Consider the following 26,509-nt stretch of genomic DNA (forward strand, 5'->3'; position numbering starts at 1 on the left):
CGAGTCCCAGATGGCACAAAAGCTTTCCGAAAAACAGAATTTTAGGAAAACATGAAAACGGGAATATCTAGGGTACAAAAAGTAGGCTCAACCTACGAGAGTTAGGCAAAGAAGAAATGAAAATCAACTAGTTGTTTGTATCCATCATTGTTCCGGTTTCAATCAGGCTCTAGTTCAATTTTGAAAAGTCTAAGAAAATGATTGAACTGAACTCGGAAAAATTTTAATTGCTTGGCAATGTCAAATAATTTTTTAAAATGAAAACAAAACAGTCATAAGTCATTATTTATTATTACTACATCCCTTAAAAAACCCAATAATATCGCTGGGTTCATATGACCTAAGGGTAATAAATAAATTTTTGTCGAGTTTTCGTTATTTATTGTTTTTAGGTCTGGTTACTTTGTCTTGCGCACTTTTTTTTGAATAAGATATTCTTTTTGGAGGGTGCAAAATTAACTCTCGAAAAAAGTTAATAAAATAAGTTTTGGAATGATTTTCTACGGATTGCTCTATCAGCCGGTTTAGCAATTTTTCCACATAATTTTTCCACGGTTTAGCCTGGCATTGTTATGAGTAACCCCTGATTACAATATTTGACCTCGAATTGATGTCATTTGAAGATGTGAAAATGAGCACTGTGGGAAGAAAGAGTTCAGTTGAGTTCATGCGATTGTTGAATGGACTCGTAGCTGTCTATAAGCCTCAAAATGTCTCATGTGGGAAGGTGGTGAAACAGTTGCAACAGAGTGTATTAGCAGATGTGAACAGAAACTACCACCATGGCCCAGTCCCAAAACAGCACTATTTGGTCAACTGGGAAAAAGACGGGAGAGGCTAGTGATGCGACTAATAACCAGTCAATTTCTTAAATCTTCAAAAATAAACTGGCTTCAGTTGATGAAGTATTCGAAAAGTATATAATATCATAGAAAGAACTAGAGAGTATCATTTGCAAAATTATGTTAAAATTTGAAATTTAAAAAAAAATTAGATGGTAAGCGCAGAAAAATACAAAATTTTGGTGAAAGTTTTAGTGGTTTGCAACGCTCAAGTGGTCGTTTCTTGAAAAAAGAACAGTTTTTTGTTTCTTTTTGACATAAGCGTTAACTTGATACTAAAGAAGGTGTAATCCTTAACAGGTATTGAAGAGCAGGTGAACAACTGTATGCCTACCGATACAGGAGAGACAGACCAAAAGAAACTATCTGAGCTATCTCAATATTTGACCCAAATCTCAAAAGGCATCACGACAGAAGGTGCAGAACGGCGATTGGATTTCGTACAACTACAGCAAAACTTGGTTCAAAGCGCTTTTTCGTAAGTAGAAACCAGCGAGGCTTTGGCTTGGTCAAAGTAATAGCAAGTCAGAGTCATTTAATTGAACCAGGTTTTACAGAAACGATCAAATTACTATCTTTTCCAGATGGACCAAGTTAAGATCTTCCGTCTCGCCTCAGCATTGAGCGCGTTACTGGCTATTGCTCGATTCATATTGGCTGAATTTTATGAAAATTCCCAAATAGAACCAAGTTAACATCCCCCCAAACATGGGTGGGGTTCGAGGATCTTAACTTGGTCCGAGAAACAAGAGAAAAAATTTGAAAACTATGCTAAAACCACGAAAGTTGAATTTAGAAACTCTCAAACGCTTTTCCGTGTTTAATGTGTTTTTTTTCCGCGCTTAATATGGCTGATAATTTAAGATCATTCATCCACGAGGGATAGGACCAACATACGAGCTGTACAGCTCATCACGGCGAACCGCTGTTGTGCCCCTGCTTAAGAACTACATGCAATTTTTTTTGGTTATTTTTCTGGGCTGGGTAATGTTGCCGTACCCTCAAGCAACGAGCACGGATCATGGTGGGCCTCGAACATCCGACCTTTCCATTGAGAGGCGGAGACGTAACCACTTCACCACTGCTCCCCATGAATTGGTCGAACGAGTTTTTTTAAACCTTATTGGCGGCTATCCTTTTAGTGGCCGCTTTTATGCATGCATTTTAAGTTGAATCAAGGTTGTTTGTGATTTTTCGTTTGGGGGTAAAGGACATCCATATGAAACTAGTGAGTATTCCAATGATAAGAAAAGACCTATATTCTGTTTTTGCAAGAGGAAGTGAATTGTAATCGGGAACTATACCATCTACCTAAAAATCCCTTTCCCCTATTTTATCTACTAAAGTATTACCACCCCTATAAATAAAAGCAGTAATATAGCACTGGGGCGTTCTATTTATAATTCGAACTTGCTGCATTCTAATTGGTCGAAAATTCTACTAACTTTATCTAAGGGGAGGGGTAATGGTTTGGTAAAACCGACTTTTTTTCCCGTAGGCAACTTTCCTTAACACTAGCGAGCTTGCGCGCGTATGGTTTAGTAGAAACCGTCTTTTTCAACCTAGCTCGCAAGTATAAGTGTTCACTTATTTGGTGGCATTTTTGCTGTAATCACGATCTGTAGCATTAGAATTTTCATAGCATCAGTACTCTGCTTTGTTTGTGGCTAGCATTTGGTACTTATTAAGCGTCCGTGGCGGATTAGTTAGTGCGGGTGACTCTTAGTCTCTTGGTTGCAGATCGAATCCGAGCCGTAGCCGACCTTTTACTAATTCGAGGCTTATTTCTACTTTTTCTTATTGCATTTTTAAGAGCTGCTTTGGTTGTCTAATTTTTTGTTGACTCATTTGTTGTTTTTTTGTTTGTCTTAATTTTTTTTTTACTACTTTTGGTTGTCTTGTTTTGGCTCATTTGTCGTTTTGTTCCAAATGCAATACGTTTTTCAAGCAGTTCCATTCCAAAGCTTAGGTTTTTTTTAAATTTTTGATTCAAATTTTTACTTAAATTTGAAATTGTTCTGTAGTTCCAAGGTCCATGAACATATTTAAGACTCTTATATCAATTGCGATGATTTTTCTTTCGTTTTTGTTTTTCAGGAAAAGACTTTAAATTTGTTCAGGATCAAATTTACTTTATCGCGGTTTGAGTTTTGATTTATTTTAAAGTTCAGTTCATTTCTTTTCTTAAACAGAAGGCAAGTTCCACCATTGAACAGCGAAAGTTAACAGCTCGCGAAAACGTGGTCGACTTTTAGTTTCGAAAATGGAATTTAGTTTTCAGATTTGCCAGTGAAATAAAAATTTACCTTTTGATCCAGTTTTCTCAAATTTGGTTAATGTTATCGAAAAAGTGCCGATAGTTTGTTCTAGAAACTCAAAGAGCTTTAAGGCCATACATTTGTTCCTTTTTTCGGTTAAACGGGTTCAACTTATGATATATCGGCTTAGTCAAATTATTTTGCGTAGTTTTTCGGACAATTTTTAAAAAATGAATTTGCCTGCTTCAGGAGGGTATTGGTTGTAAACATTTTGTAGCTTGAAATTCTTTCATAATAACAATTTCGTTTTCGGCTAAACGAGGATCTACCCACGTTTTTTTGCCTAATTTTTCGCTCGGTCATTCGTTCCCAATGCTTGCTTAGACTGTTTATGAACCTCATCCGATAAAAAGATATGAAATTTTTGTAGATAGTTTTTTTGACTTTTTCCGAGTAATTTTGTCAACAAAATTTTTTTTTTACTAAATCATAATCTTGTAGTGCAATGTTTTAATCGCATCGCAAGTGTTGCGATGCTCAGCTTTGCCTCTGTGAAATTAATTGTCTTCGTAAAACCGCCTTGGAATTAAATGTCGTCTTAACTAACGACTATCGTCTCATTTGTCGCCACCATGAATTATTTGCACTTTCAGTGAAAAGCGGTCAAAACGAAGACAACATTTATTTCATGTTCGTCATAAAGTAGACAAATACATTTATTAAGCAATCAGAATCGAGATGAGGAAAGCAAGTTTACGCAAGAACAAAGAGTTTTTTTCGTACGTTTGTTTTCTTATCTCAATTCTGATTGGTTTAAAAAGTAATTGTCTGCTTTATGACTTGTGTGCTACATAACCACTTTCAGTTTAGGTCAGAAGACGTGCAAATGCAGTACGAAGTGATGAGTCATCCAAAAGTGGAGCGTGTCTCTGAAGATGGCAAATTAGCAATAGTCAGTGTGTCCGCTCTCCTCCCCCACCACCCTCTAGTCAGGGGTCCCTTCCACCCCTCTCTATCTGTCTCTAGAGTCAACTACCTGGACCAGTTCACTTCTGGAATTCTCCTGCTGGCTGTCAGTCCACGACAGGTAATGCATATCAAGTAGCAGATAGTAAAAGCTGATGGAATTAATTACAAAGAACAATCTACAAATTTTCAACCTATATCACATGCAAATTCAGTCTTTCAAGATCACTTTGATATTTGTTCATTTATGCAAAAAAAACGAGTTTGCATGAAACATTTTCTCAAAGAGGTTGTTTGCCGACTCGTGTTAATTGTTTTGGCTAGTTTGCCTGTTAAGTTTTTTGTTACCAATCCTATATTTGCACAAGTGCAGTGTAGTGTGATAATCGAAGACCAGTCTTTTCCAAGCAAAGTTGCAAATTTTAGTGCTACTTCTGGTGGCACTTTTCAGCAGAAGACTGAATAAGCTATTTAATAGCATATTCGTTACCATTTGATTATTAATAAGCTGACACAGTTGATTTCATTTTTCATTCATGTTAGATTAAACAAATTAGCCGGTTACTGTGCAAGTAGCACAGAATGTTCCGACCCAAGTCTTAAAATATTTACAGTAAAAACCTTTTTATTTAAACTAGCGTCAGCTTAATGTTTTATTAAGAACCTTCTTTTTTCTAACCTAAGTCGCAAATATTGGTGCCACTTTTTGCGGCACCTTACATTTTTTGACAGCATGGGCTTTGACATTCGAATAGTAATAAGTTAACTTAGTTGATGCTTTTTTATTCATCAAATAAACCGAAAAAAAAGTTGTTTGTTTCAAACAACATAAAAATAATAAAAATTCGATTTCCAACTCAATCTAGCAATTTTTTCAAACATTTTTTGAAATGCATAATTTATACATAATGTGATTTTATGATTTCTGATTTTTACATGCGAAGGTAGTGTGGTTGCCTTCAGGTTGTTATATTCCAAATTATTACTTGCAAAGTATTGACTATTTGCATTTGGTGCCACTTTCGCTGAATGGCATTGGCAATTTATTAGCATTTGTAGCTGCTTTATTTGTGACTAGTAATTATAAGTAGTTTAGCGTGCCTGGCTAAGTGATAAGTGCGTGAGATTGATTGTAGTAGGTCGCAGAGTGAATCCTAGACCTAGTCGAATTTTTGCTAATTCGAGGCTTCTTCCAATTTTTTCATATTGCACTTTATAGAGCTGCTTTTTGCTTCGCCTGTGTCAAACTGTCGTTTTTTCTGCGTGGTGTGATGAAAGAATCTGAACTTCAGTCATAGTAAAATAAGCAAATTGGGCAACAGTTGAAGAAAAATAACAAGAAAAACAAAACAATTATAAAAGATACAAAAATTTCTCGTTTTTTTTGCAGAAACTTTTGATTTTTTGAAGGTTTTAATTCACAAAATGGCGCTATTGAGCTTGAACGACTTTTTTGAGTAAAATTAAATTTTCATGGCTTAAAGTAAGCATAAATACGCTTTTCATATTCATGTAAATCTGCTGCTCGCTCGCTTTATTCGCTCGAATTTGGACTAAAATCAAAACTTTTACACCCGTTTTTTTTTTGAGACTGGGACAACTTTTTTTTAAAAATTCTTTGGAAAGTTGTTGAAATAACGATTGAAAGGGCTTCAAGATGATATATCACGACCTATTACGATGATTATTTGTGGTACCTGATTTTGTGTGGAAAACAAAAAGAGAAAAACTAAAACACACCCGAATACGAAGTTCCTCCCATATTCAGTAGTCACAACAAAAAAAATCAGAATTGTTGATACTTAGTCTTTTTGGCGAATTTTTGTATTGCATAGTTTACACGCAGCTTTGGCTAAAACTTTCCAATTTAAAGTGTGGTTGCGTTTAGCTTATGTCATTACCAATGGTTACATGCAAAGTTTGTTTTTGTGCTTTTTAAGACGCATTTTTGCTGCTTTTTTGCTCAAATGTTTAGTGCAGTCAACTGGAAAACTTGAAAGCGGAAGGTCTGAGGTTCGATTCCCGCAGAGGACATTTATTCTTCAAAGTTTTTCGTAGATTTTTTTTACTGTTTCAAAGCTACTGCTTTGCATTTTTTTTGCTTGTTTGCGAAGTGCAGCTTCGCCTCTCTGTTTGAATGAAAGCTCAGAATCAGCTATCTATGCCGTGTTTTGACATTCTATAACTTTTATGAATGCTGTGTTCACTACGCTTAACGATGGTTCAAAGCGGCCATTGACCTCAGATTTTAAGAACGTTAAGAGACTAGACTTCTGTAAGTTCCAATTGTTCTGAGGTCAAAAAAATTTAAGGTTTTTTTGTAAAAAGTCCATTTTTAAAGATAAAAAAACTACTCTTTTCTTCATCAATGCTCGACAGTTCTTGTCAATTTTTTGGCTGGAGTTTTGTGTGTAAAGATCCATCTTCAAAACAAACCAAGTAACCATAACAATGTTTTTTTCTATGATGTATACTTTCGTTCCAAGACGGTGAAAGTTTAGCTTCAGAGCTTCATTTTTCCCAAGATAGGTTTTTGCAACCTTAATTCAAGTTTCGTCGCTCTCTCATTTCAATAATTTCAATTTATCAAGAAGAACTTCAAGTGCTTCGTACGCACTTCGCTTCAGTTGTTTGTTTCGAAAAAAAGTTTGTTTTAATCGAAACCAGTTTAAGCTATCGAAGTGACTTGGATTATTTCAAGGTTTCATCGCTCGATTACCTTGCTTCAACTAACTTTGAGTTTTTTTGCAAACAAATGTAAGTTATCAAAGCCAATTGAAATGTTTCAAAATTTATTCGATTTAGTTTTTTGCGAACCGAATTGAGACCTGAAAACACGTCGAAGCCTTTCAAAGTCTCATCACTCGAGTAGCTTGCTGCATAAAACTTAATTTTTGAGAAACAATTCAAGCTATCGCAATTCGCTTGAATAACTTTTGTCTATCTGAATGAGAGAATCATTTGAAGCTCGGTTCATGAGCAATTCAAGTTCTGGGAATTCAAGTTGTGTTTTTTGCAAACCAATTTAAGTCATCAAAGCCAATTGAAATGTTTCAAAATTTCTTCGCTTTTGTTTTTTGCGAACCGAATTGAGACCTGAAAACACGTCGAAGCCTTTCAAAGTCTCATCACTTGAGTAGCTTGCTGCATAAAACTTAATTTTTTTGAGAAACAATTCAAGCTATCGCAATTCGCTTGAATAACTTTTGTCTATCTGAATGACAGAATCATTTGAAGCTCGGTTCATGAGCAATTCAAGTTCTGGGAATTCAAGTTATGTTTTTTGCAAACCAATTTAAGTCATCAAAGCCAATTGAAATGTTTCAAAATTTCTTCGCTTTTGTTTTTTTGCGAACCGAATTGAGACCTGAAAACACGTCGAAGCCTTTCAAAGTCTCATCACTTGAGTAGCTTGCTGCATAAAACTTAATTTTTTTGAGAAACAATTCAAGCTATCGCAATTCGCTTGAATAACTTTTGTCTTTCTGAATGACAGAATCATTTGAAGCTCGGTTCATGAGCAATTCAAGTTCTGGGAATTCAAGTTATGTTTTTTGCAAACCAATTTAAGTCATCAAAGCCAATTGAAATGTTTCAAAATTTCTTCGCTTTTGTTTTTTGCGAACCGAATTGAGACCTGAAACCACGTCGAAGCCTTTCAAGGTCTCATCACTCGAGTAGCTTGCTGCATAAAACTTAATTTTTGAGAAACAATTCAAGCTATCGCAATTCGCTTGAATAACTTTTGTCTAACTGAATGACAGAATCATTTGAAGCTCGGTTCATGAGCAATTCAAGTTCTGGGAATTCAAGTTATGTTTTTTGCAAACCAATTTAAGTCATCAAAGCCAATTGAAATGTTTCAAAATTTCTTCGCTTTTGTTTTTTGCGAACCGAATTGAGACCTGAAAACACGTCGAAGCCTTTCAAAGTCTCATCACTTGAGTAGCTTGCTGCATAAAACTTAATTTTTTTGAGAAACAATTCAAGCTATCGCAATTCGCTTGAATAACTTTTGTCTATCTGAATGACAGAATCATTTGAAGCTCGGTTCATGAGCAATTCAAGTTCTGGGAATTCAAGTTATGTTTTTTGCAAACCAATTTAAGTCATCAAAGCCAATTGAAATGTTTCAAAATTTCTTCGCTTTTGTTTTTTGCGAACCGAATTGAGACCTGAAAACACGTCGAAGCCTTTCAAAGTCTCATTACTTGAGTAGCTTGCTGCATAAAACTTAATTTTTTTGAGAAACAATTCAAGCTAACGCAATTCGCTTGAATAACTTTTGTCTATCTGAATGACAGAATCATTTGAAGCTCGGTTCATGAGCAATTCAAGTTCTGGGAATTCAAGTTATGTTTTTTGCAAACCAATTTAAGTCATCAAAGCCAAGTGAAATGTTTCAAAATTTCTTCGATTTAGTTTTTTGCGAACCGAATTGAGACCTGAAAACACGTCGAAGCCTTTCAAAGTCTCATCACTCGAGTAGCTTGCTGCATAAAACTTTATTTTTGAGAAACAATTCAAGCTATCGCAATTCGCTTGAATAACTTTTGTCTATCTGAATGAGAGAATCATTTGAAGCTCGGTTCATGAGCAATTCAAGTTCTGGGAATTCAAGTTATGTTTTTTGCAAACCAATTTAAGTCATCAAAGCCAATTGAAATGTTTCAAAATTTCTTCGCTTTTGTTTTTTGCGAACCGAATTGAGACCTGAAAACATGTCGAAGCCTTTCAAGGTCTCATCACTCGAGTAGCTTGCTGCATAAAACTTAATTTTTTGAGAAACAATTCAAGCTATCGCAATTCGCTTTAATAACTTTTGTCTAACTGAATGACAGAATCATTTAGATATCTATTCATGAGCAATTCAAGTTCTGGGCAATTCAAGATGTGTTTTTGGCAAACCAATTTAAGTCATCAAAGCCAATTGAAATGTTTCAAAATTTCTTCGCTTTTGTTTTTTGCGAACCGAATTGAGACCTGAAAACGCGTCGAAGCCTTTCAAAATCTCATCACTTGAGTAGCTTGCTGCATAAAACTTAATTTTTTGAGAAACAATTCAAGCTATCGCAATACGCTTGAATCCAGCCTGGGCCTGCTTTTTTAAAACTGGAAAAGTTTCCTCTTGAAAGGAATAGTTTTCGGACGATCGTTTTTCTGCTTATATGTTCGACTAAGTTGCCACAGTACGGACTTGGCTTGTGATTTAAATTGAAAATCCTCTCGGTTTATGAATGTGTTATAATGTGATAGTTTATTGCGCTTATGAAGATTTACAGATTTTTTGAAGTTTTTTAGACAGAAGTGAGCATTGAATGGAGCCTTTTCTTTATTTTTTGAAATTATGTTATTGTTCTGGTTGCAAAAAGTAGTAGCAATTACATTAAATTGCAGCGGAAACGAGGACATTGTTCCAACAAAAAGTCCTTTAACCATAAAAACTGTAAAATAGAAGCGTCTGTAACTGCCTTTATTTATAGCCACAGGCATAGATTTTTTTTATTCTTAAACTATGGCGGCTATGGCTCCACCAAAAAGAGATAGTAATTTTTTTGAAAGAATAATATTTAAAAATTAAATTTGGAATCTGGTTTTAAATAAAATTACAAAATATATATTTGAAATCATAGTTTTTTAATTAAGTTTGAACTAAATTAAATGTCAAAAATATATATTAAAATGTTCGATAACAGGAGGTATCCAAAGCAGTGAGGGACGAGGCTGTTAAACTGGACTGGAGACAGAAGTTCAGAGTGGTGGGGGAGTTTGGACTGGCAACTGATGATCACACTCTGGGTGGGGGCAACAGACACAGGTGTGAATACAGTCAGGTGGAGCGGAAGTGGCTGAAGAAGAAGATGTTCCAGTTTGTGTATGACTACCAAGTGGGGCTACGCAAACAACTCGCTGTAAGCATCTTCATTTCACAATTGAACTGCTATTTGTTCCATTTTTTAAGAGTAATGAACGTAGTGATTAAGAGTAATGAACATAGTGAAGATTCTTATATAGGTCTTGCTGATTGTTTTTTTGTTTTTTTTTTAGGAAAAAGTCTTAAAATACTGATGCACTTCGGTATAATGCTTTTTTTGAGTTCAACTGAAATTCATCTGCTGAAAGTGACGTAAATAGCACTCTCCAAATACGAACGTGGAAATGGCGCGAAAAATCGAACGTGAACGATTTCTTGTTTCGAAAGTGGAATCTGTTTTTTAGATTTCGAGCGGAATGAAAACTTTATCTATTGATACAGTTTTCTTTAGTTGGGTTCATGTTATCAAAAAATGACGTTCATAAATTGTTCTAGAAGTTCAAAGAGCTTAAAGGGTATCTATTTTTTTCTTTGAAATTCGATAGTTGAGATTTTTTCGACAAAGTCAGTGTTTTTTTGTTTGTTTGCGTTCATTACTCTTTTCAGATCTTCGATTGGCTATGTTTTTCCATTTAAACGTAAGAGATTTGCTATTGCTTAAGTGAATTCTATCGGGATTGCAAATTAAGAGCTGTATATGGAATATTAAGAAAGAGTAGCGTCAAACTAGTCTCTTAGTATTCCCAGTTGATAGAGTGAAAAAGTGTTCGTTACGATCATTGAGTGAGGAGCAATTTGAGATTCAGTCTTTTTCCGCTGCAAAATCAAAATTTGGAAGCAATTGTTTTTATCGCTACGCCAAATATAAAAAGAAAAGGCAATATTATATTGACGCAACTCGACTGTCGTTTGAGATATGTTTACACAACCGAACTAGCGAGCGTAGAGTCATATTGCGAACTCTAAGTTTTTTCGAATCTAGCACACAAATGAAGTACTCTTTTAGTGACACTTCTGCTTCAATGCATAGCAGCGGCAATTCAATAGCATCTGTAGCTGCCTTATTTCTGGCTAGTCTGACTAAATATTTCAGCGACCGTAGCGAGGACGTGAGGCGCCTAATCTCCAGGTGGTTGGATTTCGGTAGTTGGATTTCGGCAGAAGACAAGTTTTTTAGAGCTACTATTTTGTTGCTTGTGTTTGCGAAGTGCAGTTTGGCTTCTGTTTAAAAAATATATTTAGACTTATAAAGATGTTAATTTGTCTCTTCAACGCGTTTTATTTCAAGACTACTCTAGATAGAATAATGTTCCATGTGGTTACCTCTTCCCAACTGTCATTTGTTCCCAGTTGTTGGATTACGATCATATTGATTGGCTGTGGTTACAGTCAAATGATTTTTACACTAACGAAGCGTAGTGTATTATTACGGAGATTTTTTTTCTAACCTAAGTCGCAAATAAAATGCTCATTTGGTGGCACTTTGGTATATTTCAATTGAATCAATTTAAAGCTTATTTAAGTGTAACCAATTTGAAGGCATATAATGCAGATTTATTTTGAATAATGTTAGTTCCTGTTTGAAAAAACATGTATATATGGGATTTGTTGTTTTTAGTTTTTTTTGCGACGCTTTGGAATTTTTTTCACTTTTCGCAGAAGTTTCAGTTTTTTTAAATACTACTTTATCGATTTTCAAAAAAAAAATGGTAGCAATGGAAACACTGGCTACTCGTGCCTAGTTTTTTGGCTTGTCTATTTTCATTTTGCCTCACGTTCTACGGTCTTCGAAAGTTTCAATAGGGGCTTTTCGGTCTATTTGTTTTGATTTTTTTTTTCATTTACTCAAATTTTAAATGCACAAATATGAGATCAAGGTTTCAAACAAAAGAACAAATCATAGGGATCTCTCCTTCTCAAGCGGCTATTCCCTAATTTCGGTAGAAAAAGTTGAGGTCTCAAACAAGCCCATTTTTGACAATTTGGTTAATTTTTAAATTTTTTTTTGACTTTTCTCATCAACTACTCGGAGATTAAGGGTTCAACCGAACAAAAAAAGTCAGTTATGCAAATCTTACCAGCGCAAGTGGCTATTCACTGGGTTTTGAACAAAATTATGGCCTGAGAAAATGTCCAGAGAAAAGTTATTCTTTTTCAAAAACTAACCTGCTGATTCTGAAGGTTGATAGTTCATTAAAACTAACATGGTGAATCAATTTTCTCTGAATAATCTGTTTTGCCCTGTTTTTTATGGAAAAGCTGATGTGGACTTCTGATACATTGCTTTTTAATTTTTTACTGTTTTTTTAGAAATTTTGTCACTATCCTCGAAAACTATTAGCTGAATCTGATATTAAGTGTTCAATCTGAAAAATCAAGGTGCGGTAGTCTTCCTTCTAGAAATCAGAGTGTGGAAAGCATTGGCTCTTCCCTTGCTCAAGCAGAGAAAAATTTATTGAATTAGAAAAAATATCAATTTTTTGATCGATTTTAGGAATCTTATTCGCTTTTTTTTTCGAAAAGTACCCAGCCAAATCGGAGATAAAGACTTCAATTGAAAGAGCGAAGAGTCGTTTTTTTCCTTTAAATAAGTGGTTAATCCCCTATTGAAACAGACAAATACTAGGTTTAAGCGTTAAGCTCATTTTTTCAAATAAAATTACTGTGGCGCAGATTTGATGACGTAAGACTCCTAATTAACAGGTCGGATATTCAAATCCGGAAAATTTGAATAGTTTTACTTTTTGGTCAAATTTTTGCTGCTTAACATACGCAATTTGATAGAAACTGTAGCTGCTTTATTGGTTGCTAGTGTTAGTAAAATTACAAGCCGTCGTGGATCATATATGAGGACGTGATACTCCTGGTCTCGAGAAAAAATTTTTCAGTGTGTATTTTTAATCCTTATTTCACTTTGTTTTGCCTGTTTAGAGCTCTCTTTTGCATTTTCCTCGCTCGTGTTTGCGAAGCGTAGCTTCGCCTCTGTGTTAAAAATAGTCCCGCTGTTGAGAGAAATGTGCTTAAAATTTTTGCTTTTTTGACTGAATTGATTGGCCATCTTTTGATTTATCTTATGAAATGCTTTAATTTTGGCAAACCAAAATTTTCGGTTTTTAATATATTTTATTATCTCATTTATTTTCAGAATAATTGAATTCTTTCTTTATTCAAACTTTTTAAAATAATATATGTAAACTACTGAAACGTTCTTTGATGGCGTCAGTCGGCCATTCAATTTCAATTCTAGAGGTGGTATTGTTTATTGTTGCTAAAATCTCTTAATAGGCAAAGAATTAAATCTTGGCCTCGAATTCTTTTTTGCTAGCTTAAAGGATATGTAAAAAAAATTCAGCCTTTTTTAGATAACATGGATGGTCAGCTACTCCTAGAATGTTTTTGAACACAGTTTCTGTCGCAAAAAATGCGGTTCAAAACTTTAGGAGAAATGATTTACCAGCAGATTATTGTATGCTTTTAAAGTACATCAATGAATTTTATAGTGTTGTAAAAAAGTAGGAAACTATCATGTGTATGTGCAAAAGAATAGTATGCTCTTTGATTTATCAACTCGTTAAGAGTAAAGACGGTTTATCCACTAGGAAAATGGCCAACATACGAGCTGTTCAGCTCATCACGGACAACCGCTGTTGTATCACTACTTAAGAGACGCATGCATATTTTTTGTTTATTTTTCTGGGCTCTGTAATGTTACCTCGCCCTCAAGCAACGAGCATGAATCATGGTGGGCATCGAACAACCGACCTGTCGATTGAGAGGTGGAGGCGCGTAACCCCTTCAAAAGAGCTCATCGCTAAGTTTTAATTTGAATAACAAACTTTATGTTTGCTGCTGAATAGCAAACAAAAAACTTTAAATAATTTTTACGCTCGGAGAACCTTTGAGTATTTTGGAATTCGAATCATAATCAAACAGGTTTTGATGAAACCATGAAATCCGTGTGAGATTTTTTGAATTGGAATCCCACTTACGAAATTTTTCATTCTAGTCAAGTATCCAAGCTCGATGGAAAACATTTCTGAAGATTTTTTAAGGTGCTATAAAAGTGGTTTGACAAGATCTGAAGTTTTTCCCTAAATAGTTTTGAGTACACAAAATCCAACACTCTACGTTAGTATGCAAATGCGTCAACAAGTAATAAACAGAGAAAACGATGTTCGTTTCATTGGTTGGAAACAAAAGCGCAATATCTTTTTTGTAAATGTCTTATGATCTCTCATATTTCCAATTTCTGTGGTAAACTGATTTTTGTTTCAAAGAAGCCATAGCCAACTATTGGTGAAAAGTATTAAAAATTTGCTGTGAGCAGATTACGTTTGTATTGGAGTTATTGAAGAGCTTGTTTGTTTTAGCTTCCCGCTAGGGACAATGATGATTTGGAGGGTTATGAGAGAGACGCAGAGGACATTATCAACAGGTCACGCACTCTGCACAGAAACACACTAATCCTGCATGACATACAACTGAAGCGAATGTCTCTTCCATATGTTGAAATGGAGCTGAACACTCACAATTGCAGTGGTTTTTTCTGCAGGAAGGCATTGCACCTAATTGCACACAAACAGAGAACATATGCCACTGCACACAAAGTCTCTCTGCAAACTCTGGGTCCAATTTCAACTGAAGACACTTTGGTGGAACCACAGTTTAAAGTAGAAGCAGTTCTGAACAACATGCAACACGTAAACTCTATTCTTAAAACTCACTGTAACATTGATATGGAACTGTTGTTGAAGCTGCCGCGGCGTCATTCGACGGAAAATGAACTCTTGAAGCAAACTGAAGTAGATGATGAATTGCATAGTAGTTTTGACGTTCAGAATTTGAAATCGTAGTAACTTTTCTTAATTAGAACGATTGGGGCGCACAGACCGACAGTCTTAGATTAAACTTTTTTTTCAAAATAAATTGTTTGAGAAGGATGTTTCCCAAGTTTACTGAGTTCAATAGGAAGTGTTATATTTGAGAAGGAACCAATTTAATCGGTTTAACCACGAAATTACTAAAGCAACACGAGTGTGAAATGATCGATTAAAATGTACATTCGATCATCTCACACTCCTAACGCCTTGAGTATTTCGAAAAGCAATCAGCATCAGTATAATATTACGCGAACGATTAGCGTACTCTTATGCTAATTAATTTGACTTTCGAAGAATGACAGATTATTTATGTTTGGGGTAGTTTTTTTTATTCAGTCAAAGTTCACGCTTGCGATTAGCAATCGCTATCAAATCAGGAATTGGCCTGCTATACGACTTTTAATAGCAGGTCTTAAAACGACTTTAATAGCAGGTCTTTTGACATTCGATTAGTAATAAGTTAACTCAGTTGATTCATTTTTAATTAATCAAATGAACCGAAAAAAAGCTATTTGTTTCAAACAACAGTGCAAAAATTCGAATTCAGAAAATTTCTAATTCAATAAATCTCCCAGTTTTTTAAAATGCATAATTTAGACATTACATATTGTGGATTTGTGCTTTCCAATTAATTATCTGCAAATTTAGCGTGGATGCCTTCAGTTTGCTATATTCCAAATTATTGCAAGCAAAATTGCGTGAACTTTTTATAGGCACTTTTTCTGCATCGCATTGGCAATTCATTAGCATAATTAGCTGCTTTATTTGTGGCTAGTGTTCGCCGATTGCTGAGTGATCGTGGCCGAGAGGGCAGGGCGTTAGATTCCTAAGTTCGAAGATGCCGGTTCGAATCCCATGCGTATCACAGTTAAACTAATTCGAGACATTTCTATTTTTTCTTAATCTTCTTATAAAGCTGCATTTTTACCGTTTTCTGGCTAGTGTTAACAAATTCACTTGAATTTTTGGGATGCTGCTGACATGCTCAATTTCACAAAAAGTCAAATTGAATACTAATTATTAGTAATTACTTTTAAATGATGTATCCCGAATTCTAATTATTGTATGTATAATAATAGATGGAATAATAACCTTTTCCTGATGATTTTCCGCTTCATGGTATTTGAGACTTAAGCTCTATCGGTTCAAATTTGGAATGGTGTATATCACCTTGCTTATATTTTTAGTTTGCTTTCGGCTTCAATTCTGTCGGCTTATTTATTTTTGTTAAAAGTTTTTGATTTTATCCTTGAGATCAATCGGACGAGGGTTCCAAACATTTTGATGCTCAAAATCAACCCACGAGGATCTTTTTTAAAAACTGTAATCTAGTATAAACTTTAATGCAAGCTACATTATCCTTCTGTGCTTAAGCTCTTTCAACGTCATATTTTTGCACTTTTAACGAAAAAAAATAAATTTTCACGTTTAACCCACATTGTAGACTGCAACGATTTTTTTTCTTCAATTTTTAGCAGTTCGAATTCAATGATTAATTCATCAAAATTGAAGTTAGCAACCCGATAGTGGGATTTTATTAGGGCTTCGCAGGGAAGTGCGTTTGGCCTCCAAACATGAACATCCAGATATTTTCAGCTTACGATGTACGACGGTTTTTAAGATGCTAAAAAAATCTCAGAAATCTTAGATAAATAAAATTTAAAATTCCCAACCCTGTAGTTGGGTGCCGTCAAGGTACTCTCAGAGTGCAGCCCTTGCCTCTGAAAATGACTGCTCAATTGCATTAATTTCCGAGGTTTTACAATTTTTCAAGTTTATTTAAGCGTTTTCGAAAAATCAGAAGTAAAAAATGTTCAAATTCGGAATTCCTCTGCTCTATCAACAACATTTCGCGCACTGGTATGCTAATTGGTTTGACTTGACTTTCGAAAAATGACGGATTATTTATGTTTCTGTTACTTTTTTAATTCAGTCAAATTTCGACTAACGCTTGCAGTTACATATCGCTATCAAATCAAGATTTTTTCGGGCAACAACTGTTTTACTTTAGCGAGTTTTCGTGAGCGCAGTGTAAAACTACGGCTATTCTTTTTTCTAATCTAAGTTGCAGACACAGGTGCCACATTTTTGGCATTTCTTAAGACTTAAGTGAAGACTCTTAAGATTTAAGGTAAGACCTAAGTAATAAGTTAACTCAGGTGATTCTTAAGACTTACGGTGGCAACTCTTAAGACTTAAAGTAAGAGTTAAATAATAAGTTAACTCATGTGATTCACTTTATTTATAATGAAATGAACCAAAAAAAGCTATTTGTTTCAAACAACAGTGCAAAAACTCGATTTCAAAAATTCTATTTCATTAAATCTCGCAGTTTTTAAAATGCTGAATTTATAAATATTGTCGATTTAGGTTTTCCAATTAATAAAATGCAAATTTGACATGGATGCTGTCAGCTTGTTATTTTCCAAATTATTACATGCAAAGTTGTGTCTATTCGTATTTAGTGACTCTTTTGCTGCATCGCATTGGCACTTTATTAGCCTATGCAGCTGCTTTTTATTACTATTGTTTGACGATTGCTAAGCGTTCGTGGCCGAAAGCGCAGGGACTGCGACTCCAAGTTTTGAGGTCGCAGATTCGAATCATAAAAGTACTACTTTGATAAGTTTTACTATTTCGAGGGTTATTTCTGTTTTATTCGCATGAGTTGAAAATTTTGTCACCCATTGTGACTGCTCAATTGCTTTTAGTTTCTGAAATATGACTAATAGAGTTTGAGATGCTTTTTTTTAATCGCCCCGTTTGGGGGGATAGAATGATGGAAAAAATTAATCAATTTTATTTGAATTGTTTTCGAGTTTTAAAGAGGGAATAGAATATTGGTGCTCAGTGTGGTTTTTTCCAAGTCATTTAACATGTCAATTTTGACAAGATTTTTTTTTACCACCGGAAAAGTATCAACGCCGTGGCTCCAATACGAACATATATTTTGCTTTTGATCAATTTTCGTAAAATGATGGTTGTATGAAAATTGGCAATTGTGAATAAACAACACGCTATAGTTTTCTTTCTGTTAGCGTGTGAGTGGCGGTTTAACTCGGCTCAAAAATTGTTTCTAAATGACTTAAGACAAGCTATCTGAAACTATTATTACGTTACCAAACTCTAAGTTTCTAGTAAGGTCACTTTGTACTTTGCAAGGCTTGTGGCCTAATTTGAAATTTTTCAAAAAAAACTTAATCAGTGTTTGATTTTGAAATAAATAAGACTTCACCTTCGGATTGTAGGGTAATTCGAAAAATTTACCTGAGTCTTTGACCTGATACGAGCTGATTGGGTTTTATAAAGAGTGTTAAGTTGAAACAAGTTTCAGGAAAATGGGTGGTAGTTTAAGAACGCTCATGGTATTTAAGACCCATATACCACTGAAGTAAGTTATTTCTTCATAAATGTTTTGATTAATTTTCTTATCGTCAACGCCGTTTACAGTTTCACCGGTCCTCTAGTTCTTTGACATGTAACCACGCCAATTTCTCCACTCCAATTTCTATGACTGCACTAGGTTTTGGTTTAATAAAATACAATCCGGAAGTAACCAGACATAATCGAAAAAATATACGTTTATATAGATTGTCGCGGCGTAAAAAAACGGCAAGCAACATCATGGTATCTGTAATCAATGAAAATTTTGGGTAGAACGTTTTATTTTTTGGCTAGTTTCCTAAATAATATCCAGTAGGATCATTCTCATAGTAAATTTGACGTCATCAACAGGTGCTCGACAGACGGAGTTTTCATTTACCACTTTTCTATCAGTGTCTCCGAAAACCTAGTGTTCCTTTCTCACAGAACTCAATAAACAGTTGTTTTCATTTCCAGGTTCTTCTTGCTGTTTTCAGAAGTATAAAACGAACAAAACTAGAAAACTAAAACCATTTTTTTCTCAAATTGGGTTGATTTTAGACAAAAAACGAATAAGACAAAAAGCTTCGGTTTTTATCAAAACCATTATGATATAGCTCACTTTGAAAAAGTCGTGCCCATCATTTTAACTTTAAAAAAAATAAATTTTAGCTTCTCATTGTCAAGCAAATTTTACTCCAAAATTTTCGGTTTAATTTCTGACAAATCTATTTTACAGTGAGCTTCTTACATGTTCCAACAAAATTTATGTGTAATATTTCTTAAAATTAGCGCAAACGTTTAAAAAAGTTTGCAAGTGTTGGTTGGTTTTTCTTGAAGAAAAATTGACAATTTTCAGCTATAAAAATTAATATAGGTTCCGTTAAAGTTAATAAATTGGATATCTTTGATCACTATGCTCAAAATATGACCTTAGATAGAAATATGTGTCTGATAAACAATTTATAACTCTCGGAACAATTGAGCAATCAAGCAATCCTCTCAAGGATGTATTTTTTAAGCTTGATCCCTCAAACCAGTCTACCGCTACTGGATCATAAATTCAGCCTCTAGGCATTAGCAGATAACTTGGTACATTTTGTCTCAAGATATGCACCCCTCAAAAATTATCCTGTTAGAAAAAAATCACCATGGGTATCAATTTCCAATTAAAATGAAATACCTATAAAAAATAAATTACGCTAAGAATTGTTCAACAATCCGTCTGAACAGAAACTCAAAATTACAGAAATACGAGAAGAAAAGTTAAAAATACGATTTAAAAATTCATGAATTCTTAATACCACAAAAAAGTGTCATCTGCAAAAACCAGTTAGGATCTATTTGAGATATATAATGATGCAAAAGGTAAAAAAAACTGAATCTCACTTAGAATCTTATTAATCAAATGCAGAGCTCCTGAACGACTTCTTTTATTTCAAAAGTCGCCGAAGTCAATTTTTTGAATACTGAACTAGATTTTTCAAAAATTAAAGCAATTGCTGCATCCGTATGGCTGTGTCCATTCACATTGAAGAAAATTAGATGCTACAATATTGATCTCAAACAAATTGTATGAGGGACACAACAAAAAATCGAGTTTAGCTTTAAAAATTTGTGAGCCAAAACTGAGTCATTAGTTGATAGAGCTGTTGGACGAATGCATGAAAAAGGTATCTATCCTGAAGTTTTTAAAATAGTAAAAAAAAAAAGTGGCACATCACAATGATGACAATATCAATGAGACAATTAAGACCAATCCCTCAAGTTTTTGAACGACTATTTGTCAAAGACCTGTAAAGTCTTCATGAAGTATAAACTATTTTCAAAAGGTCAATTTGAGTTTCGTGAAAAATATTCACCACTTTTCAGCTTCCTTTGGGGAAAAATATTGAACCAGCGGGTAGCATTTTAGACTTACTAAAAATCTTCGACACTTTGAAACATAAAAAGCTTCTTTAAAAACTCGATATATACGGTTGCTGGGCACTGATAAGAAATGTATAGAAAAAAAAATCACTCACCGAATGCAAAACGTAAAATTAGGAAAGTTATCTTCCAATTTAGAACAAATTGTTAGTGGTGTGCCTCAAGGTTCAATACTAGGACGCCTTCTGTTTCTAATTTACTTCAAGGAAATAACCTAACATTGTGATGGTACAAAAGCGGTTTTGTTTGCCGATGATATAAATCCAGAACTCAAAAATCAAAAAAAAATACTAATTTGAACAAGATCTGGACAATTTTAACCAATGGTGGAAATCCACATTCTTACACAAAATCAAAATAAATCAAAAGAGACTAAATTCAGCAAGAACTCGAAAAAATCTTAAATTAATACTAAGTGGTTCTGATGCGGAATAGGCTCATTCTGCCAAATGTTTTGCTAATTATGTAAATGAATAATTGAAACTCAAACATCATATTCAGTTTGTTACATCAAATTTATTTTGGAAATCTGTACCGTATCAAGTAAGCTTTTAATCGAAAGCACCTCTTCAATATCAATATAATTTTTTGAGCCAGTAATTCTATATAGCGTGCTTGTCACATCATTTACCAGTTTAAATCCAATTCTGAAATTGCAACGGAAAATATGCCGCAATATTTTCAACTGACTATATCGCGAAAGTGTTACAGATGAATTAGTACAAAATTGTAATGCGACTTTTTTGAACTCCACATAAACGAACTCGTTAAGAAGCTTGTCAAACAATCTTAACATAATTGAAATTCAAAATAAGGAGGAACTTCGAAGCTTGTCTTTGAGCTTTTTACCGAAGAATACGGGGTGAAACATTTTATAAGACCTAGACTCTGTGCAGTTTTTAACTACTTTCTTCACTTTTCGGATTATGACAAATAAGGTTTAACAAATAGCAAATATGACTTTAATAAGTTTGTTCATGATGTGCTAGATTTTTACATCATGAATAGTGATGAACTGTTCAATATTTTCTTCGGGTGATTAGTAAAAAAAAACTTTAAGGACCTTCTCTGGCTGGTGAAGTGCGTCTTTCAGTGCTCAAAGTTGTGGATTCACAGTTGGGCCTTGATGGAGCGATCGAAAGTCATTCCGATCAATCTAGAAATCACTTGGACTCTCAAGTATAATGAGTTCGGAGAGACCACATTGTTTACCGGGGCCGTTCCCAATAAGCAGAACCAAAAAAAAAAATTTCAAAAAAATTAAATTAATTTCAAGATTATTGCCATCAAAGTTAATTGCTCTCACTATATTACTTTTAATTGCGTTTGCGTTTTTAGGGATGTTTAGTGCATAAAATTAGTGCTTTTGGCTTATTGATGTTTTTTTTTAGGTCGACCAAATCGATTTTTTGAGCTCTCCTAAAGCACTGTTTTGCCCCCTATTTTGGCAAAATTTTCTGCGCCGCAGTCAAATTTTGAAAAAACAGTCAAAAAAGCCGTTTTTGGGCACTTTTTGAAAAATTTTGACCAAAAAATCGCGTTTTTTTTGGCGCGCGCTCCCCCTCAAAATTAGTATATATTGGCGGCAAAGACGCCTTTAGAAAAATTTTAGGTTCGGTCGGCCAAAAATGGATTTCTGAAAAAGTATCAAAGGGGGGACCCTTTGGGTCGGCAGGGGGTCGTATCCCTGAGTAAAGAAAACGTCCGCCCCCCCCCCCCCGCCCCCCTCCCCCCTAAATCCGCCCCTGGTAAAAACTTTCAATTTTAACACATTTTTAGTTTCAGAGTTTCATTTTGTGCTCTCCTTTTTCCTTTTTTCTCAGCTATCAAAAAAAACTATCATGTCCTGCGCAGGATGGATTTTTCTATATAAAAAATCAATTCTATTTTGGCTGAGCTGACGAGTAGGAATTGGAAAACAAATAATGTTACACACACACACACACAAATACCGAAGATTAATATTATTGCTAGCATTGGAAAGTTCGATTTAATCGCAAAAAAAATAGGTTCAATTTATTTTTGTCAGGAACTTTTCAAACAGATTATTTGCTCGTAAATGGGAAATATTGGTTGTTTGGAAGTTTTGATTTTGTCTTCATAACCTCGAATATTTTGTCCGCAAATTTTGGTATTGTAAAGAAAAACTTATCTAAATTCGAGATAGTATCCAGCAACGTTTTTTATTGTTTTTTAAATTCAGTTTTGTTTTAAACAAACAGAAGCAGTTTTCTCCAGGAAAAATTTTATATAAAATGTTTTTTTTTTTCAAATTTTCCAAAGTTTTTTTAGTGCAAAATGCAGGATTGCGCGAGTGGTCTGTAGAATGTATAGAAGGAATCGAACCTTCAATGGTAGCTCTTGAGGCTGCTGTCTTTACCGTTTGACTATATACGAAGTAACCACTGTGCTAAGCCTGCTACCAGCGCACAATCACAACTTCAATTTTATACCAAGCAATTTATCTAAATTGTATTAGACTGAGTGCAGCTTGTATTAGTGATGGCATATAGCTTACCAGACATTTTAGCGAGCGTTTGATCGAATCTGCTGTTTATTCCAATTTTATACCATAAAATTTCAAATAAGGTATGAGAGCAAAACGTGGTATGATTTGATGTTCAGCGCTAGTTAGCGTCTAGCAAGCACTTTAAATACAAGAAACGAGCAGGAAAAGTTCAAAGTAGTTTTTGAAAAACTTTGAAATTTTCTACGCCTTTTGCCAAACGTTTAAGTTCGACCAAATAAGCTTTTAAATCTACAGTGGAGTAGAATAATTGACAAAACGAGAGTAGATCATCTTTTAAATTAACCGACGAAACGAATCAATAATAAAAAATTAAACGCGTTTTTCTTAAATTGGGTTGATTTTAGACAGCAAAAGATGGAGTCAGACTTGCTTAGAATTTCAGCAGAATTAGTGGTAGTTAAATTTACCCAAGAAACAGATCAAATTTTGCATTTTAGTCTATCAGAAAATATGTCAAAACTATTACCTCAACCGGTAACAAAAGTAAGGCAAATTGAGCCTCTTATATAGCCAGGGGCGGATCTAAGATTTTCTCAACGGGGGGGGGGGGGGGGGGGCAGGCGGATTTTAAAAAAAAATTGGAATTATTTGTCATTTTTTTTAGGTTGACCAAAGTGAATTTCCGAGCTCTCCCAAAGCACTAAAAAGACCATGTTTTGGGTCAAATTTTCTGCGCCGCAGGCAAAATTTTGAAAAACAAGCCAAAAAAGGCTTTTTTAGGCACTGTTTGGAAAATTTTCACTAAAAAATTGCGTTTTTTGTCGTGCCTCCCCGTTCAAAATTAGTCTATAATGGCGCCAAAGGCGCCTTTAGAAAAACTTTAAGGTTTGTCACCAAATATGCATATCTAAAAACAGTACAAAGGGGGACCCTTTGGATCGGCAGGGGGTCGAATCCCTGAGAAGTTGGGGCGTCCACCCCCGGCCCCCCTAAATCGGCCCCTGTATATAGCCCAACAAAGTTTAAGCAGGGTATTATCTTCAAAACATGGCGCAACACATTTAAAATTTGTTTTTAATTTTTATTTTTTTTCTGACTTTGAAACAGATTTTTTTGGCTCTAATGAAATTAAATTTATTCATACAAAATTCAGATGGTAAGTTTTGTTGGCCTAAATTGAGGCTCCCTTTGATATAGTTTTTTCAGCAAATGAACCGGTAGTTTTTGTTTAACTTTTGATTGGTTATTAAAAACTAAAAATGTTTTTGGGAAAAATGTTGGACCGAATTTTATGAAACATTAGTTCTGCTTAGATTTTTATCAAGATTTGTCTTCATCGTTTTTTTCTAGAGCCCATCGAATCTGAAAAAATGTTTTAATTTTCATGTTTTATTCCTTTTCTCTGTATATTTTAAACCAGTATTGTAATCTTGAAGCTACTATTGTCCGTACTGCATTTTATCATCAAAATCATGTCTGACCGCTGCGAAATTTTAATTTTTTCAGAACTGCTACAAATCTGAAGCATGTCTTGATTAGACCTGAACCAGGTCTCAACCTTGAACAGACCTGCAGGGGGTCAAAAAGTATTGTAAAAGATAGAAAAGTTGTACTCTACAGTTTTCGAACTTTCAAATTGTTTTCAATTATTTAAAAAAACTACAAAAAAGAACAATTAACCTTAAAACACTTCAAATCTTAGAAAACTTTTCAGTTCATTTTCGCATTTTCAAAGAATCAGACCCTTGTAATAATTGAAATTCATTTTTCGAACTTTCTTTCTGAATATCTGCAATATAACTCTTCCAGAATTTTTTAAAAGAAAATTCAAGAACAAACTTCGAAACATTGCAAATAATTGATCAATGGAGCTGATAGAGCTAACAGAAAAATTTAGTTTTTTGCTCACAATAGAGTCATGTTTTCTCGACAATATTCAAATTAGGTAAATCTATGTTGTTTTTGTCATATTATTTCTGGCAAAGAAAGCTCTGGTAAATCTGGACGTGTGAATTATTGCATTATCTTATTGCAAAACGTATAGATATCATCTTAAAAAATCACTATTTGATTTTAAACTGTTTGCAACAACTTCCATATACTTTTCGTTGCTCTTTTGGAAACAGTAGACAAATTTTCTCAGTCTCAAATTTTGTACTTGATTTTTACTCTTGAGTACAACCTGACACACATCAGAGAAAATAAATAGCGGCCATCTCATAAAAACTCAGAATACTGTTCTTGGATGAATATCTGAAGGTGCCGATTAAATGATTTTTTTAAGATTTCTTTTCAAGTTTTTGCGAAGATTCCGCTTGGCAATCCATCCGAATCAGAGAACGTACCGATCTTTGCGTAATTTTTTTCTAGCTCCGTTTTTGATTCTTGCATCAAAATTTCGATTGTTTGTAAAGTTATTAATGGTTTGCCCATACGTTGATTTGTGGATTAATATCTAAATCTGCCAATTGAATGGGTTTTTCGAGAATTCTTTTCAAGACTTTGCGAGGACTTTGCTAGACAATCCGAATCAGAGAATACATCGATCTTTGCGTAATTTTCCCCTTTTCTGTTTTTGGATTTTTGCCTCGAAGTTTCCATCGTTTGTAAAGTTATTAATGATTTGCCCATACGTTGATTTGTGAATATTCAAATTATTTGCAACTTTGAACTTGTTGTAATGTATGGTATTCTAGAACTACTACTCGAATTGCTACTAACCTGAAGCATGTCTTGATCAGACCTGAAGCAGATCTACAACTTAAACAGACCTGCAGGGGTTCAAAAAATATGTTAAATTATAGAAAAAGTAAAAATCTACAGATTTCAGGATATCGAATTAAACCACTTCGGATCTCAGAAAATGTTTCAGTTGAATTTCAATGAGACAGACCTTTCTAATAAGTAAAAATCACTTTTCGAACTTCGCGCATTCTTTTTGAAAGACTGCAATATTTTTTTTCCAGATTTTTCTAAGGAAAGTTCAAGATTAACTCCGGAATATTGCAAATGATTGATCAATGGAGCTGATAGAGTTTGAAAAACAATTTAATTTTTGATTACAATAGAGCCATGCTTTCTCGATGATATTCAAATCAGGTAATTTCATGTTGCTCTTGTCGCATTATTTCTGGCAAATAAAGCTCTGGTAAGTTTGGACGTGTGAAATATTGCATCATCTTATCGCATAATATATAGATCATCATAAAAAAAATTATTTGGTTGCAAATTGTTTGCAACAATTTCCATGTGTTTTTGTTCGGTATCTTCTGGAACACACAAATAGAAACAGTAGAAAATTTTTTTGTCGGTCTCAAAATTTTGACTATATTTCAAATCTTGACTACAGCTTGACAACCATCAGAGAAAATAAATGGCGGCCATGTCATAAAAACTCAGAATGCGGAACTGTTTTTGGATGAATATCTAAATCTGCCAATTGAATGGGTTTTTCGAGATTTCTTTTCAAGACTTTGCGAGGACTTTGCTTGACAATCCGAATCAGAGAACACATCGATATTTGCGTAATTTTTCCCTTTTCTGTTTTTAGATTCTTGCCTCGAAGTTTTCATCGTTTGTAAAGTTATTAATGATTTGATCAACCGTTGATTTGTAACTATTTGTAAGATTTGAAATTTGGGAATTTTGCAATGTCTGATATGCATGGCAACTATCATTCGCCTGGCTTCGTCTTATAATTGCTTTATAATTTTCTGTATTTTGATGCTGAAAAATTGAAGTTAAACGTAATCAGTTTCTCTTGTTGAAAATTTGTGGTGAATTTGTAAATTTTGAACGTTTAATGGACCAAATTTTTAGTTATCAAACTTTGCCTAACGACAAAACTCAAGAAAACGTGAAAAAAAAAACGTTCTTTGGCTCGTTGAAACCAAAACTATGCAATTTCATGACTATAAATTTTTTCTGACGTTATATGAAAGGAACCAAAATTTGCGCTCGTTTTTATTTCCTTCAGACTTATTTTG

General features: G+C 34.2%; 1 protein-coding gene across 1 annotated transcript; it reads left to right on the top strand.

The window, feature by feature from the left end:
- Positions 1-627: 627 nt before the first annotated feature.
- LOC134844442 (pseudouridylate synthase TRUB2, mitochondrial-like) lies at positions 628-14,776 on the top strand. The gene is made up of 5 exons (XM_063861123.1): positions 628-836; positions 1,143-1,320; positions 3,971-4,187; positions 9,763-9,978; positions 14,252-14,776. The coding sequence occupies exons 1-5, from the start codon at positions 632-634 to the stop codon at positions 14,732-14,734; spliced, it is 1,299 nt and encodes a 432-aa protein (XP_063717193.1). The 5' UTR covers positions 628-631; the 3' UTR covers positions 14,735-14,776.
- Positions 14,777-26,509: the final 11,733 nt, after the last annotated feature.

The sequence above is a fragment of the Symsagittifera roscoffensis genome, chromosome 4, assembly GCF_963678635.1.
Source record: "Symsagittifera roscoffensis chromosome 4, txSymRosc1.1, whole genome shotgun sequence".
NCBI lineage: Eukaryota > Metazoa > Xenacoelomorpha > Acoela > Convolutidae > Symsagittifera > Symsagittifera roscoffensis.

Coding starts and splice junctions, on each gene's coding strand:
- LOC134844442 (XM_063861123.1), top strand. CDS start 632: ATGAGCACTGTGGGAAGAAAGAGTTCAGTTGAGTTCATGCGATTGTTG. Junction 837..1,142: donor CTGGGAAAAAGACGGGAGAG/GCTAGTGATGCG, acceptor AATCCTTAACAG/GTATTGAAGAGCAGGTGAAC. Junction 9,979..14,251: donor GGCTACGCAAACAACTCGCT/GTAAGCATCTTC, acceptor TGTTTGTTTTAG/CTTCCCGCTAGGGACAATGA.